This window comes from Astyanax mexicanus, chromosome 22 (assembly GCF_023375975.1).
Source record: "Astyanax mexicanus isolate ESR-SI-001 chromosome 22, AstMex3_surface, whole genome shotgun sequence".
Classification (NCBI taxonomy): domain Eukaryota; kingdom Metazoa; phylum Chordata; class Actinopteri; order Characiformes; family Acestrorhamphidae; genus Astyanax; species Astyanax mexicanus.
In genome coordinates this window covers 23559536-23577442 of record NC_064429.1, presented here as the reverse complement: position 1 = coordinate 23577442, position 17907 = coordinate 23559536, and the positions used below count along the sequence as shown (strand labels likewise).

The 17907-nt window shown below is 37.9% G+C and overlaps 1 protein-coding gene across 2 annotated transcripts in view; it reads right to left on the bottom strand.

The window, feature by feature from the left end:
• The window catches only part of col27a1b (collagen, type XXVII, alpha 1b), a 141321-nt gene that overhangs the window by 89341 nt on the left and 34073 nt on the right, over positions 1-17907 (bottom strand). For both annotated transcript variants that reach the window (XM_049470480.1, XM_022667443.2), the window contains exons 5-7: positions 10265-10318; positions 3561-3614; positions 2638-2691 (exon numbers count right to left, since the gene is read on the bottom strand). In XM_049470480.1, coding sequence (XP_049326437.1) covers positions 2638-2691; positions 3561-3614; positions 10265-10318 — 162 coding nt within the window. The remainder of the gene's footprint in view (positions 1-2637; positions 2692-3560; positions 3615-10264; positions 10319-17907) is intronic.

Sequence of the window (17907 nt, the reverse complement as noted above, 5' to 3'; positions counted from 1 at the left end):
TACTATTTCACAGGCATCTTCCCCCCACATTTCTCTTGGAACGGGAGTAGGGATGATGTCACCAACTGGCCAGTCCGTTAGAGAACTTGAGGCCGAGGACATCAGGTTGGGCCAGCGTGTCTGGGGTCTGTTAAGCTTCACCCCAAACAAGTGAGAAGAAACATCCAGCACGAGGCAGACGAGCTGCCCTCCACAACCATCCTTCCCAAAGCCTGTGGGATTTCACACTGCACTGACTTAACCCCGGCCATCCGAGCACCTCTCATGTGGGTCAACACTCGAGACTCTGGAAAAATTCTCAGAAGTCTCGTACAGTAAATGCATGACCTGCATTTGAGTGCATCTGAGTTCTGCCGCCGTAAGCGAGGTCCATGATGGATACGGATATTTAGTGTTACCAGCCAGGTTTCCATCCATCTGTTAAACTAAAATCAAGTGGATAACTAAAGTGTTACGGATATATTATGCAAATGAGTTTCCATCAGTTTCCATCAGTTTCCATCAGTTTCCATCAGTTTCCATCAGCGGCGTAAGGGAATAAGATGATCTGTAACATCTGTACAAAAACTCTCACGAAATATTGAGCAAGTCAACAGAGGAATATTTAATGTTAAGTTATATAAACTTCAAGCAAGAGAACTTCTTCTTCGTTCCATCTTTCTGAATGTGTTTAATTTTATTGCTGTATTTTGCAGTGGAAGAACCTAAAAACATCTTCTAAATATGTTCTTTTTTTTTTTTGCTGTATTTTCACTGGAAGAGCCTAAAAACACATTCTGAACATGTTTTATTTCATCACTGTATTTTGCACTGGAACAGCCTAAAATATGTATTTAGCTGTTTTTTGCATTAGAAGAGCACAAAAAACAAATAAACAAATGCAAAATGCATCCAATTTTTACAAATGCATCCAATTAAAGTTCACTAAATTACATTATTCTAATTATGAATTATTTGATTCATATTTGCTCTTATCTATTACATCCTTACAACTGAAAATAAGCAAAATATAAAATATAGATGAAAGCCTAGGTAGTTATATATGTTATAAACAACTATAAATGCTTATAACCATGCTATAACTTACTGCCTAAAATCAACACTGTTAAATTAATTTTACAATGAACACAGCCTTTATCATTGTAAAACACATAGCATGGCAGTGGTGGCTCAGAGGTTAGAGCACTGGGTTGTGGGTTTAATATCCACATCCAGTAATCTGCCAGTGTTTGGGGCCTTATGCAATGCACACAGACCTCAAATAATGCAAAGAAAACAAGTTCATATTCATAAAGTTCTAAGAGTTCAGAAATCAATATTTGGTGGAATAACCCTGGTTTTTAATCACAGTTTTCATGCATCTTGGCATGTTCTCCTCCACCGGTCTTACACACTGCTTTTGTATAGATTTATGCCACTCCTGGTGCAAAAATTCAAGCAGTTCAGCTTGGTTTGTCTTCAGAAAGGGGGCAGTAATGAGTTGCAGCAATGAGTTATTATTGTCCTTCACTTGGACACTTCACTTGGAGCTGGAATTAGCTTTTATTTTATTTATGAAATTTGTGGGTTTCTTTGGTCACTTGTGCCAGTTCCATCTTGCCAGTGATTCTTAGCCCTCTGTTTGGAGTGTGCCTCTAAATAATTCTCTGTTTGAAGGGTCAGATAGCCCTAAAACTCTGTGGCATAGTTTTATGTTTTTGGATACAATCTGGGTTAGCACACAAACATCCCTTTCAGACAGCTTCCTCTTGCGTCCTTCTTGGTGGTATGCTGACATTACCCTGGATACCGTGGCACTTGATACATCACAAAGACTTGCTGTCCTGGTCACAGATGCGCCAGCAAGACGTGCACCAACAATTTGTCCTCTTTTGAACTCTGGTATGTCCCCATAATGTTGTGTGCACTGCAATATTTTGAGCAAAACTGTGCTCTTACCCTGCTAACTGAACCTTCACACTCTGCTCTTACTGGTGCAATGTGCAATTAATGAAGATTGGCCAGCAGGCTGCTCCAATTTAGCCATGGAACCTCCCATACTAAAATGACCGGTGCTTCAGTTTCATTGTCCAACCCCTGTAGGTAAGGTACTATTTCTGCTTTAAAGGCAGGAATTCAACACCACATCTCAGTACTGTATCAGTCTGGCCCTAGTAGATCTTTATAGTAACAGGATAAGAAGTCTATAGTATGTCTGGGTTGTACGGGGTTAAAGAGGGGCCCTCTGTTCATGGAAAACCCAAACATACACTAGCACGCAATCACTCAGCCACATAGAGCTGGTGTGCATTTGCAGGCTTAGACTTACAGCCCCATACAGAAGCCTTTAAGAAGCAACATTTGAGAAACAGCTATGGAGTATTGTGTGAGGTTTCAGACGCATTAGCTCAGCAGTGCCTGGATTACTGCCATGATGATGAAGATTTCTCGGAAAATGTGACCCTATTCTGAAATTAAACAGCAGTTTTAAACAACTGGAAACGTGAAAGCCATTGGACCTGTGAAATGGTTGCATAATGGTCATGATGGTCATGCAACCATAGAGTACATCGGTTCTCAAAGCTTAAAGTTGACCCATAAGGACGCCTGATCCTCTGTAACACCCCTGGTGTAGCTCTTTTGTATATGATTCCTTACCTTTCGACCAGCTTGACCAGGAAGTCCAGGTGGTCCCAAGAGCCCAGGGTCCCCCTGCAGAAGTGACGATTATGTATTAGTCCACAATCCAGTCCAGTCACTTTTACATAAGATACCATTCATACAATTCATACTGTGTTATATTTTGTTTTTTTCATATTGTCTTTTTTTTACTAATGTCAATAATGCTGAATAATGGCATTCAACAACAGCCTTGGAAAAAAATAAGAGACCACTTAAAATTATGAGTTTCTTTGATTTTACCAAATTGAAAACCTCTGAAATATAATCAAGAGTAATATGGATGATCACAAGCTATCACACCAAACTGAACTGCTTGAATTTTTGCATCAGGAGTACAGGCATAAAGTTATCCAAAAGCAGTGTGTAAGACTGGTGGAGGAGATCATGCCAAGATGTATGAAAACTGTGATTAAAACGAGGGTTATTCCACCAAATATTGATCTTTGAACTTTTAAAACTTTATGAATATGAACATGTTTTTTTGTCTTTGCATTATTTGAGGTCTGAAAGCTCTGCATCTTTTTTTTTGTCTTTTTGGTTATTTCAGCCATTTCTAATTTCTAATTTAATTTGGAATGTGGGAGAAATGTTGTCCGTAGTTTATAGAATAAAACAACAATGTTCACTCAATGTTCACTCATGTTTACTCAAACATATACCTATAAATAGCAAAATCAGAAAAAAACTGGTTCAAAAACTAAAGTGGTCTCTTTTTTCTCATTTTTTCCAGAGCTATATTGTGAGCATCACACATCACACACACTGCTTTGTGAGTCACAGTAACACAGACCCTGATTTAAACACTGAACACAAGAGGGCCTTCAGCTGAAGAATAAAAAAGACACCATAACATATGGACACAAATAAAGGAGCACAAGAGGCAAAGAGGAACTACATACTTTTGCTCCATTTGGCGCTCTGCCAGGTGAAAGTCCAGGGTCTCCCTTTCTTCCCTGTGACACAGAAAAAGAGAGAGAGAGAGGAAACAACTGATTCTCACACAGAACATCATGCTGAGGCAGTGAACTGCAGCTGCAGAGTGAAAGTGCTTGCAATGCACTGTGTGTGACATATGGGCTTTTGTTTCCTGTGTGTATATAAACTCAGAGTGAAGCCACGTACAGTATTATTGCATCTGTCAGTCATTACCAGAACACCGGCCTGTGCAGTACTGATCTATGCAATTTTGCATTATGCAAATGAGCCTTCTAACCAAATGCCCAGCTTTAACGTATAAAATAAAAAACACTATCACATAATGCTTTAAATACAAGGGGGGGTCAATGTCTGAAATACAAGGATTCTTCAAGGGTACACTGGAAACATGGTTTAGTTTTGTAAAAGAGCCCTTAGACTGGTGGAATACCTTTTATTAGATTCCCATAGAAAAATTATTGTAAAATGTAATAGAAAAAATTAAGTTTCATTTAGAGATCAACTTTGTCACAAATGCTTCCCCTACAAATGTGTAGAATAAATAGTATTAGTTAAAAGAGAGAGACATAAGACTACTGCAATGCCCTGCTAACTGGCCTCCCGGCCTGTGTAGTAAAACCACTCCAGATGATCCAGAACGCAGCAGCACGTCTGGTCTTCAACCAGCCAAAACGGGCACATGTCACCCCGCTGCTCATTGAGCTCCATTGGCTACCAGTTGATGCTCGCATCAAATTCAAAACTCTTACAATCGCCTACAAGGTGATGTCAGAACAGGCTCCTTCCTACCTGCACTCGCTCCTGAAGGCTTACGCTACCTCCCGGCCGCTGCGCTCCTCCAGTGAACGTCGCCTCGCTTTGCCAAACACTCACACAAAGCAATCCAGACTGTTCTCATACAGAGTTCCCCAATGGTGGAACAAACTACCTTCCACTACCAGATCAGGAGAATCTCTCGCTATCTTTAAGAAACTCCTGAAGACAGAGCTCTTCAAAGAGCACTTACTCTCTTAACACCTCTAACACACTAACTACTTCTAACCTCATTTCCTCCTTCTCCTCCTTCACTCCTCTATCCTATTATTCCCATTTGACCTCCTTTTATCCCTATCCAAAGATGTTTTTCCTTTAAACTTATTTTACATTGTACTTGACTATTGTAAGTCGCTTTGGACAAAAGCGTCTGCCAAATGTAATGTAATGTAATGTAATGTACTTCTGAGGTTAAAAGACTAGATTCATGCAATTTTGAATTGTGCAAATGAGCCTTCTAACCAGCTGCAGAGCTTTAATGTATCAAAAAAAACACCATCACATAATGCTTCGAATACAATACGTTTATATAGGCCAATGTCTAAAATACAAGGGTTCTTTAAGGGTCCACTGCAAAAACGGTTTAGTTTGTTTAAATATCCTTCAGACTGGTGGGAAACCTTTTTGTATATTCCCATACGAAAATTATTGTAAAATGTAATAAAATGTAAAACCTAATTCTCAATTAGGTTTCATTTAGAGATCAACTTTGTCACAAATGTTTCCCCTAAAAATGCAAAGAATAAATAGTATTAGACAAAAAAAAATTGACAAAAGATACTTCTGAGATTATAAGAGTCGATACCATGCAATTTTGCATTATGCAAATGAGCCTTCTAACCAGCTGCAGAGCTTTAATGTATCAAAAAAAAAAACACCATCACATAATGCTTCAAATACAAGAAGTTTATAGGCCAATGTCTAAAATACAAGGTTGCATCAAGGGTCAACTGCCAAAATGGTTTAGTTTGGTTAAAAATCCTTCAGATTGGTGGGAATGCTTTTTGTAGATTCTCATATTAAAATATTAAAATGATTTTAATATGGAGGAGACCTATTAGGTCTAAAGTTACTACAGAAAATATAAAAAACATTATGGTTCTTTAACCCCAACAGGCTGGGATTTTTGTCAATTGTCTGCCTGACTTTACACCACTAAGCAACATTACTGAAAAGTATTGTAATTGTGATTGAAAAAATAAGTAAACCTGCTAATGTCAAACATGATGAATAAAATAATAATATTGGCTCTTTTCTGAACTCAATATTTTCCTGAATACAAATCAAACAGTTCATGTCCTCCATATCTTTAGTTTCATTATGTTTGTTTTTTGTTTTTTGTTTAGTTTTTAAGTCTATTTTCAAATATCTGAAATTATTAAGTGGAATAGAGAGTGAACAGGCAGCTTATCTAAGTGTCCTGTAGGAGATTTAAAAGATCTGTTATTTTACTGCAGAAAAAAAGGGTTTAGTATCACCTACACCTGTAGCCTGTATGCGGAACAAGGCATGTTTATTTAGTGAATGCATATGAACTGCAATCACTTTACAAAACTGACAATACAAAAAATACAACTAAAGCTTTACAGTTAATAGCAAAATAAATAAAAGATATACGTAATATGTTCTCTTTTATTGTAATATAAAAAAATGCCGATATTATTGTGCATGATACGTGAATATGGCACACTCCTAGCAGCAAGTTTTTAATTGGCAAATGTGTAATGCAATAGTAACATACAGTAGCAATACTGTATAATCACAATGCTAGCATTTAGAGCAGACTGTAAAAGCAAGTAAGAGTAAGAGTTTAATTCTAATTTACACTCTAGTGACCTGCCCTAGCTGACTTCAGAACTCACACTAACTCACACCAACAATCCATGCCACCTACTGCAGTTACAGAACACTGTAATGTTATTAGCGCTGAGACTTTCCAGGGCGGTTTACAGGACGAGGCTAATAAACGCTCTCGGACCCGAGTGAGGTTATTTACACAAGAGAGTGGCCCGTGTATGCCTGCAAGAAAAGAGTTTACAGTAAGCTGCTCCAAAGACACTGGGGATCACCAGCCACATTCTTCTGCCTTTTCAGGCAATGGGAGACAGTTGGGATTTGTGGCCGTGCCTCAAAGACTGCGGCCGTCTTAACTGAAAACATCCCTCATATTTAATCCTGAGCTGCTGAGCCTCACTGTAAATTAAGGGAGTCGTGCTCACAGGGCTGTCCCTGCGATACTGACCATGGTGAACACACAACGTCTGGCTATTTCAGGGACTATTTCTTTCTTTTTTTAAATAACTGTGCTACAAAATTTGTACTAGCTGCCAGCACTGGCTCGTTCACGTAAATAAATAAACTGAATAAAGCTTTTTTTTATTTACGCTATTTAATGCTTGATAATGAAAATGTGTTGGGCGTATAGGTTTGCCAAATCGTTTCATACGCAATAAGTCAATTTCTTCATATCGTTATTGCATAAATACCCTAAAATATTATGATATTATTTTAAAGCCACATGGGCCAACAGGGTACAACTTGTTTTGCTTTTTGTAGCAAACAAAAAAAAAAATCACACTGTTCTCCTTTCTCATTTCTTATTTAATAAAACCCTACTCTAGGCAGATTATATCTGATCAAAATTCACACTGTTCTCATTTCCCATTAAATATTAAAACCTACTATAGACAAATTATATCCGATTAGATTCGATTGGGTGTATTATTAGTATCATGACATGTTGAATTATTGACTTTTACTGTTACAATCTGGTAAAATCTTAATTAGGGGTGTGCCATTTCATATCGCATTTAATAATACTAGCAAATAAAATTTGATACTTTTTTTCATTCATAGTTTTGTCATACTGCCAACAATCTTGTGATCGCAAAAATATCCTAAAAAATATTGTGATAGGGACATATCGCCCTGTTCTAGTTGGACGTTTCCTGTTTTCCTCATTACAGTACACTTACTGGCATTGTCTCTTTTTAAAGCGGAACAAACCTATAGTTAAGTAGGTGCCGCTCTCTGTGTGCATGGCTCATAATGTAAAGCTATAGAATAGATCAAAGCCTGTGCATTGTTTTTAATGACCTCCTTGTTGGTGTGCAATAAATGTTATCCACTAATGAGATCCAGGTTACCACTAATAAGCTCTTCAGTCTTTAAAGCTTTACCTACAGTACGTTTAGGCTGATTGCAGAGTTTGGAAACATGACGCAAGCTCCACAGGAAGAGGCACACCTGTGAACATGCTGCCTGTAAACCAGAGGCCTGAGCTGTGCCATGTGACGCCAATGGCTGGAAGTCCAGAAGGCATGTAGGGGGCCAGCTGTAGTAAGAAGCACTGAAATGGGAAAGTTTCTCCTACGAGAAATGACTCAGTGACTCAGTGAGTTGGGCATCAACAAGCAATTAGAATTGCCCTCAAAAAGTACATAGAGTTACTTTTTTGCTTCTGGCTCCACAAGATAGAGCTGCTGACCTTGCAAACTTCGTAAACCTCAACCAAAGCGTAGCTCCGTCTTTCCCACAGTGATTCACTTACAAGAAGTGCTGAGAACCGGAGATTAAACTAAATGAAAAAAAAAAAAAGTCATTTAAAAAACTGTGTTTATCAAAGTTAGTGATAGTGAGGGCCAGATGGATGGGACATTCCTTTTTACATATTTTTTTCTGCAGGCATTTTAACCTTCCTCAATCCACACGTGTGGCACGTGTAACAGGAATACAGTACCACCCAGAAGGCATTACCACCCACAGTGGACAGTGCTGTGGTGGTAATGATCATAACTGGGAGGATCTGTCTAGAATTTTCTGTATACTCTCATTTTAAAAGTCATAAGACAGTCCTAGTTTTCAAAGACTGTCCTAGTTCATTTTTTACTGTTAATTTTAAATGGTAAACACATATCCTGGCATCAACTGTGCTGTACTTGCAATAACTGACGGTTTAAAGGCTCTGAGTGGTCCAGCGGGCTAAGCGCTGCCACTATGATCAGGAGATCACCGGTTCAAATCCTGTTCATATAGCTTGCCATCGGTTACTGGAGCCCTGAGAGAGCACAATTGGTCTTGCTCTCTCCACACATCACTCCAAAGGGTTCAGCACAAGGCATCTGTGAGCTGATGTATTGGAACCGTGATGCTACTACAGCAGCAGTTTGAAAAGAGGCGGTGGTTGACTTCACATGTGTCAGAGGAGACATGTTTTAGTCTTTAACCTCCTGGTGTTGGGGCATCATTAGTGATAGTGGGAGTCCTACTGAGTGGATTGGGTAATTTGCAAATTAGGCGGGGAAATTTTATTAAAAATAAAATAAAAAAGGAAACTGACAGTTTAGTAGCAAATGTCTACTATGTCTTTGCTTCTGTTTTTAAAGGAAAGCTACAAACCAAGCTAAACACATTGTGCTAGTTTAGCTTTGCTTTAATATTTGAGCTTATCTGAAGGAAACTACTAACGTGGGATAACTCTGAATAAGGCAAATACACAAGTAGCGGTATGTAGTGATGGTAAGAACAAATTTAGCCTGATAAAAGTGATGATTAAAGGGAATTTTGCTAACTTGTAAGAACTAAAAACACAAAAAAACCACTTCAGAGCTTTCAATGATGCAATAGCAAGTAGCTGCACAATACACATGAAGACTTAGCTAAACCTATAGCCTTTTAAACTTAATCACCTTAACTGATTTACAAACCAAAACTTGCATTTTACAACAAAAACAATAATGTTGGGGTTAATAGTGTGTAATATATAGTTTGCTTGGGTCTGAATCAGTTAACAAGTTTGTAAACTTGAACCATTTTACCCTTAATTGGGTTTGGTTTGTTTTCAAACATAAAAAACTCCAAATGCACCAAACTAATCAAAACAAACCATGTGAGAATGTTTTGTCTACTTACTGGTCAGACTTGTCTGGGACAGAAGCAAGAATGTGAATACAAAAAGAAGATCCTGTATTATGCATTTCTGCTATTTTTTTTACATGTAGCAACAGCAGAGATGGCATTTGTCTATATCTTTACTAACTATCTAGAACTGTAGGAACTAACTGGACAACATAATGGGATAAACTATCTAGAGAATCTTTTAGCATAAACTTGCTGGGTACAGCTGATGGTCGGGTCAAACTGAGGTCAGATTGTGTTCCTACTACAAACAAACTGCTTTAGAGTTCTTTTGGGACTGAGCTGAGAACCCCCCCCCCCCCCCCCCCCCACACACACAAAAGTATCTTGGTGTGGTTATATTGGTGTATACAGTAAGCAGTATAACTGTATTCTGTATTTACACACGACCAAATTATTCGCACCAAGTGTGAAAACTAATCTGACAAGCCTAATTTCACCGGATTAAACAAGCAGACTACTTGTGGTGATTTGGGGAACTTTTTTAGGCCAGACTATGTTTTTTTTTTGTGGGTGAATCTATGGCACTTCCATATACTTAAAAGCAGTTGCAGTTTCACCTACATTTGTTATCATTATTAACGCTGTATCTCAGTAGAAGTGGACAACAACTTGATTTAAACAGAAAATGGATTGAAACAGCAGAGGATGTTGTGCACACAACACACAAAAGTATTTTATAGTAGTTTTTTATTATCAAAATAAATAGTCTCTTAAATATTTAGTGGAAGTCAATGAAAAAGTTATCAAGTCATTTTGGAGCGATTCTATTGGCCCATTCATCGTTAAATCTGGACATAATGTATAGAACTTTGACTTTTTCATTGGAAATGGAGATTTAAGGTTTTTTTTTTATTGACCACAACCATATGCTCATGCTCATCAATACAAGACGGCAACAAAGGACAGCACACAGCTGACACTCAGCAGTACTGACCTTGAGTCCGGGAGGCCCTGGACGACCGGGAGTTCCATGTGGACCTGGAGGACCCTGCAACACAAGAAGCACATGGTCACGTTTTATTTGTGTCTCGTCCCTTCCATATTTACCATGCAATCACTGCAGGGTACTCAGGCCCGGGTCACGGGCCTTGACCTGCGGTATTGTTTTTCCCCTTAAGAAGAGCTGCGGGAGAAAAGAAAGGGAGGAGAGGGACGTAAAGAGTGTAAACAGTGTCTGGCAGTGGTTAATGGTCGAGCAGTTTGTTTAACTGGGACTTGTCCTCAGTCTGTATGACTGTATGTTGAGTGCTGTGTATGCAGGGACTATACAAGGTGTTGATTGTAAATGCTGCTGCTTTCTTGTGCCCCTCAAATGTGAGCATTACAGGGTGAAGGGGTTAAAGATCCTGGTTTATAGCTCTCTAACAACAAGCGTTTTTAGATTCTTCTGAACTGTAGGTTACTTCTAAAAGAGGAAATAGGTTAGGTGACGAGTTAAACACTTAAACAGTCACAGTGTTGCAGCTCTTTTTAGTGATTTTTTAAGAATTTGCTTTATTTAATAGTGCAACACATCGCAGAACACACTGGAAGGTCAGAAACATTAAAACTTGGAAACGTCCAATCTCAAACATCCACTCTGCTTTGTTTTTTTTATGCGCAGCTCTTAATCTGCTATCTTGTGGTTCAGGATGTGAATCATTCCACCACCGTGTACTGGATCCAAAGCACAGGCTCTAAGCACAGCTTGTAGCTTTATTTTTTTATTTAATTGTTTTAACTGCAGTATTATCACTGTTCTTAAGACTGCAATAAACCACAAAAATAACCTTTCATGTGTTACTTTTCAAAGATCACATCCAGACTTTAAACAAAGGCTGCTATCCGCTATTAAAAGTCTCATTCCATCGTTTTTTCATTCATTTTAAAATGTCTATTTGTGGTCTCTAGTTTTGTTGTGAAAAAAAGATCCGGTATGACCTTTGCAATGTCATATGTTACTTTACAACATGTGTAATGCCCTGCTAAGTGCAGTTCAGCCACTGACCTAGTCTTAAGAGTCTCTGTAAAATGCAAAATCCACCGGAGATCCTACGTAAACCTAGTTAGTTACACACAAAGGGGGTAGTCCAGGTCCAGAAAGTAAAAATACACCCTGGGGGCAGAGCTGCCCAGACATTTGAACAAAAACCCGGGTGGATTTTTACTTTTAACTAGTGTAAACAGAACTGTTCTAAACATACACAGACCTATCTTAATTGTACTTCGCTGGTGGTGTTCCACAGACAAATTCTAACCATTTGTTCATTAGCTATGAATTACTGGGCAAAGCATATAACACTGATGTGATTTTTTTTTTTTTTTTTTTTTTTTACACAAATGCTTTTCCTGATCGACTCGTTTTTCCGAACATTTTCTTTTAATAGCTACTGGAGGTTCAGGTAGAGTTTCATGTGTAGCATGTATATACAACTCAGAGAGACCTGCTGTATTTCACAAAGAACAAGAAAAAGTGGAATTTAGCAGAAGGAGGCCTTTAAGCGTAGTTCTTAAATGGTAAACCCAGATGACCACTTTAAATTATAGAGCGATTAAAGAAATCATGTCGTCATTTTGTAGTAAGCACCATGTTCTTATGCCTGTAATTGGCACTTTGGGTCTAACCTCAATTTGCAATGGCATACATGAATGGTGTTTTACAAAAATACCGAATATCACGTTCTGTGGTAAGTAAATACGTCCAAAACCCTACACATTTCCTTCTGTGTACATTTTTCTTCAGTACAATACTGGATCTCATGAATTGTGTGGCTATTTAGGACTCATAATTCTACTATTGCTGCATGCAGTCTGTCAGATCAAACTTCTCTACAGGTCAGATTTTGTGGAATAACTATAACGAATAATTAAGAATAGTTTGCTCTATAAATTTAAAATAATGTTTAAACACAGGGCTGTAAACAATTATATAACTGATAAATGAGCTGTCTACGTATATATGTATATATATATATATATTAGTTAGGTAAAAAAGGGTAGGCAAAATAAGCTAAAGTTTCAGCCTATATCTTTTCGGTTGTTTTAGTGATCGTTCAAATGCAAGATACAGGATGTGATTTTTTTTTTCTTTTTCTCTTTTCTTTATTATCTGTTCTTTATGTGTATATATGTTTAGCAAAAAACGAAATAAACTAAACTAAACTTTTTCAAGCTACAGCCACCAAATTAATATTGAAACAACACTGATCTGAGCTGTGATAACACTTGCAGTTTCTGCCCTATATTCACTTTTCTCATTTATTTGCACCAAAACTGTTATATTCTTTATAAATGAGTGCTCAAAGTAAACTGTATAGTAAACTGTGTGTAGATAATTAGTTGTCATTAGCAGTGTATATTAAACATAAAGATCTAAATGACAGAACAAAGCTTAGAATGCTTAGCTTACATTTGAATCATGTCACAAATAATAATTGTGCTATTGAATAACATTAAATGATCCATCCAAGGCTACTAAGACCAAACTGTGGAATCTACATTTGTCAACGCTTTATTAATAGCTCTAGTCTGCTCCAACGAATGCTGAGTGATGTATTCCAAGAACTCAAGAAGCTTCAGAAGCTTCAGAAGCCGCACAACTACGAGCGAGGAGTCGTGTTTCAAGCGGTGCTTCCCGAAATTCCCTGGTACGTCTGCATTGTGTCAGAGTTCATGTCATTCTCAGCTCCGGCTCCAGGGGAGGTCAGGCCTGACCTGTGGCTTGTGCCTGTGTGTGTGTGTTTGTGTGTTCGCGCAAGGCCGTTTTTTTCTGTGGACCATATGGAAAATGACTCTGTGTTTTAGTTATGGCATATGGATGTGATTTTCTTCATCCTGTCACTTCACCCACACACATGAGGCCCGCATGGAGGGAGGGGAGGGGGGAAGGGGAGGAAGGAGGGAGGGAGCGAGGTGAAGAGAAAGAGAGACGTAGAGAAAGAAAGAGAGAGAGAGACCAAAAAAAACTCAAAGACCAGCTGATGGTCAGCTGACCTGCTCACTCGCTCCAGATGTCACAGGTAAGGAGGAGTGAGAAAAGATAATGAGAGCAAATGACTTGAGCTAGAACTTCCACATGCAGTTAAACTCAACAAGGCAGCTTCAGAATTCAGGCCAAGAGACTGGAGTCCAAATGCTAATGTGCTAGCTAGGTGCCAGAGGTTTTTTACTGCCAACAGAGGATTGTAGAAAGCTAAGATTAGCATTAGCATGAGGAGATTCATGGACAAAGAGGAGATACTACAGGTTGAATCTGCTTAAAGCACCGACATGGCAAAAAAAGTCATGAGATGATTAGTAACTTATTGTGAAGTGTTTCTACTTAGAACACTTGTATAAGCTGTGAGGTGCTATCTTTCGACTGAGGTACAACAATGGCCAGTTCAAATGAGGCCATTTGCTAAGATTAGTAGACTCACAAATACATCCTAGAAGTCATTACCACCTACAGTGAACAGTGTATTGGGCGGGAATGATTGTGACCAGTGACGTCTGGCTAAAATTGTCCACATGACCAGATAAGCAACAACAGGCAACTCTGGCAGAAATCACTTCCACATTTAATGCATATCCCACAAGTACCGTACAGTGTTCTTTTGCTTTGGCAGTAGTAATGGGGTAGCTGAGGTAATGGGTGGTAACTGGGTAGTAATTGAGTAAAAATGGGTAGTAATGACATAATGTAACCAGCAGCATCTGTCTAGAATGGTCCGTGTGTCCAGACTTTGGCAGAAATAGGAACCACATTTAATGCAGAGAGCCTGACATTCATATCCCGCTGGTCAGTGCAGTGTTCTTTAGCTTTGATGGGATGTAGTAAAAGTTGCAGGACATGATAACAGCTCTGGCCTTCAACTATTTTGGTCAAAATTGTTTCATTTACGCACTTTTATTTTACTATACTATCCAATACTATAGCAGTATATATACAGCTATGGAAAAAAAAATAAGAGACCACTTAAAAATGATGAGTTTCTTTGATTTTGCCAAATTAAAAACCTTTGGAATATAATCAAGTGGAAGATGGATGATCACAAGCCATCAAACCAACTAAACTAAAGTTATCCAAAAGCAGTGTGTAAGACTGGTGGAGGAGAACATGCCAAGATGCATGAAAAATGTGATTAAAACCAGGGTTAAGGCTTAACTCTTTACGAAAATGAACTTGTTTTCTTTGTTAATTGAGGTCTGAAAGCTCTGTATCTTTTTTGTTATTTTAGCCATTTCTTATTTTCTGCAAATTAATGTGATATTGAAGAAATTATGTTCGTAGTTTATAGAATAAAACAACAATGTTCATTTTACTCAAACATATACCTATAAATAGCAACATCAGAGAAACTGATTCAGAAACTAAAATATATATATAGTACATATACACTGTTGTTCATACTGTGCAGGTTATTGTGCACACTGCCGGCTATTACTAATTCCCCTTTGTCATAGCTGCAGTGCTGTGTGTCATGATCTATTCTGGGCCAGTCGTGAGTGGGCCTCTTTTCCACAGACCTGCCTGATGGCCTGCTGACTCTGCACATACTGGCCATATGGAGACACTTACCAGAAGCTCATCTACAGATTTCCGCCTTCTTATTCAACAATCTCGGTGCATTGCTCTGCATACTGCAATTTTCTTGGATGCAGCACACGTGGCAGTGGTTAGGAGCCAGACAGAGCCAGAAAGAAAGATCTTATACAGTTACACATCATATAGAGCGTCACAGCGCTGTAGAAAACATAATGAGAGTATGAGTGTGAGTAGCGGGGGGCCTTTGTTTCACTGTGCATTCAGAGGGCATTTTCCACAGCTCTATGGAGTCAAATGTTCATCTCGCTCTGATCTGTCTAGAGAGATATGAGAACAGCACTTTATCTGAGGAGCTCCTGCTGCTGTTCCTCACTGTATTAGTGTTTTATCTGAGTAAAATAGAAAAAAAAACAGCAAACGGTCATTATTCACTCTGAAAAGAGACCCTTTAAATATAGTAATACTATAGCTTGAGAGATAATTTTATTGCACACTTAACTGAATGTATTTGGTAACTGGAGAGAGAAAGGAATTGTGCCTCATTGTAATACTTTAATGGTTTCAGTGGTTTCTATATTGTAAATTGATATCCATACTTAAACATTGAGTATTTAGGTCCATTTATAGTGTTATATTTTAAAATAATATTTTTTTATTTTTTTAATAAAGTTTTGTGAAGCAAGCCGTGTTAAAGTTGTTGGTGTATCTCTTTTAAGGTCTATTGTTTATATTCTTCAGCTGTTTTTCTGCTAATGTAGTCTGATTTCTTCATATATTCTGTCATTTTGTGGGACAAAGTAAAACCAATAGTAATCAATGCCTTAATTTATTACCTTAGTGTTTTATATTGTATGTACTCCTTACAGTAGAGTAAAGTCACAAACCTATATAAAAGCAAAGTCATGCTAAATAAAAAGTAAATAAATAAATTAATTAATAAATAAATAAATATAATAAAATATACTGTGATATACCATGAAACCGTAAGAATCTTGAAAAATACTATGATATACATTTTTGGCCATACCGCCCAACACTACAAGAGAGTCTGTGGCAAACAAATGCACAGATTTATTGTGAACAACAAAGTCCAATGACAGAGCGATAGACGGCCATACATTCCCAATGGGAGGATCCGAATTGTAGACGTGATTTAATGAAGTAACATGGCGGCAGGACAACATGCAACAGATAGAATTGAGATTTTCTTAATTAATTGTGACACAGCGACATTATAAATCAATTGGTCAAAGGAATACTTCGGACTGATCACAGACACTGTGATTCCATAGTACACTCGCTAATTTAGACTTTTAGACGTTTAGCTAGCTCAGCTACAGCTCCACAGAGTAAAAACAGCTCAGAGCAGCTGCTGCTGACTTACTGACCCAAAGATTGATGACAAAAGATCCTAATAATTGATAAATGTGTTAGATAATGTCATGTTTTGCACTCACAGACAGACAGCAAGGCTTAGATAAGTTACTAGCTAGCTAACTAGCTAGCTAACAGGCTAATCACCACAGCATATACAGTGTTTCAGCTAAGTGAGGCTCAAATCACTCATGTTTAGGAGATGAAGCTTCATATCTGAGACCATACATTCAAACAAACCCTGTTTTGAGGCACATTTAGCAGACATGTTCATCCATGCTTTCAGTAGAACTTAGCATATCACTAAACTCACAACTATGCTTGGTCTGTATTTTCAACCAATGCTTATTTTTAGAGTGCTGTGAGCACCATCCTAAATAGACAAATACGATTGAGCTCTTAATTTTATCTCATGATTATACCATAGGCTACTCTCCTCTACTGGAGATACCATCATGATTTTTTTACCATGTTTTTTAATACCATGTTATACAGTATGTCGGCTCTACCTTGCACATCTACTCTGATTAAAGAGCCTTACAGTATCCAATAGTACAGTGAAGAACTGAAGTGAAGAATACTGAGTTTTCCCTGACAGGCAGCTTTAAGTTATGTTGTTTTCTGAGTAATCCTGCTTTATATAATACCACCCCCAGCTCTGTATCAGTGTGGGCTGATGTATAGGAACATGCCAGTGGCAGACATCTTGTTCCACTTCGTATATTTTGGCCTGACTGACCTGTGAAGTAAAGTTTGCTGACTTACGTCATGTGAGCGCTGTCTACAGGACAAGATCCTGACTTCTAGCTGTTAAAGAACCGGAGGGGGTCTGTTCTGTTCTGGTGTTTTTGATTTCAACATAAAAGGCAATCTTGGGCTGGAGCTACAAGGCCAATGTATATAATGAGGTAAGTTTATACCCAGACAATTAGTGCTCTCTGAATGCCCAAGACATTTTACTTCAATCAGAGAAGTTAATTTATTTACCAGACATTTTTATAGGACTTCTAAATTATGACATACAACATGGGCAAAAGAATGTAATATATAATACACTCTTTAACCACTAGTGAAAAGGCTTTTATTTTCTTTTATCATAAATTGCATAGCATCTGTTACTTTACACTGTTCATTTTTCTCTAAATTAAAAAAAAAACTTTCTGCTTCGCTTTATTAATTTCCTATGTAATTTCCAGATTTAAAATAATAATATAATGCAAAAAAAAGAAGAAGATTTTTTTAGACTGAAAATTGTCCAACATATTCTCCTTATATATGCTGAAATGCCAAAAGTAATTGGACAGCATATAAATGGGGAAATTCCATATCCAAAGTTGTATGGGCAAATACACTACCAGTCAAAGGTTTTAGAACACCCCTACTTTTAGTTGTCCAGTAGCAGTGCTGTATGACCCATGTTATTTTCTCTTCCCTGCTGAAGCTGAGACCTAGTTTAATGTTAAACCGAGCCAAAGGTGCTGTTGCCATGTGGGTCAGCCAAACATGAGGAATGGCTAAAATAATAAAAAGGATGCAGAGCTTTCAGACCTCAAATAATGCAAAGAAAACAAGTTCATATTCATAAAGTTTTAAAAGTTCAGAAATCTATATTTGGTGGAATAACCCTGGTTTTTAATGACAGTTTTCATGCATTTTCGCATGTTCTTCTCCACCGGCTTTACACATTGCTTTTGGAT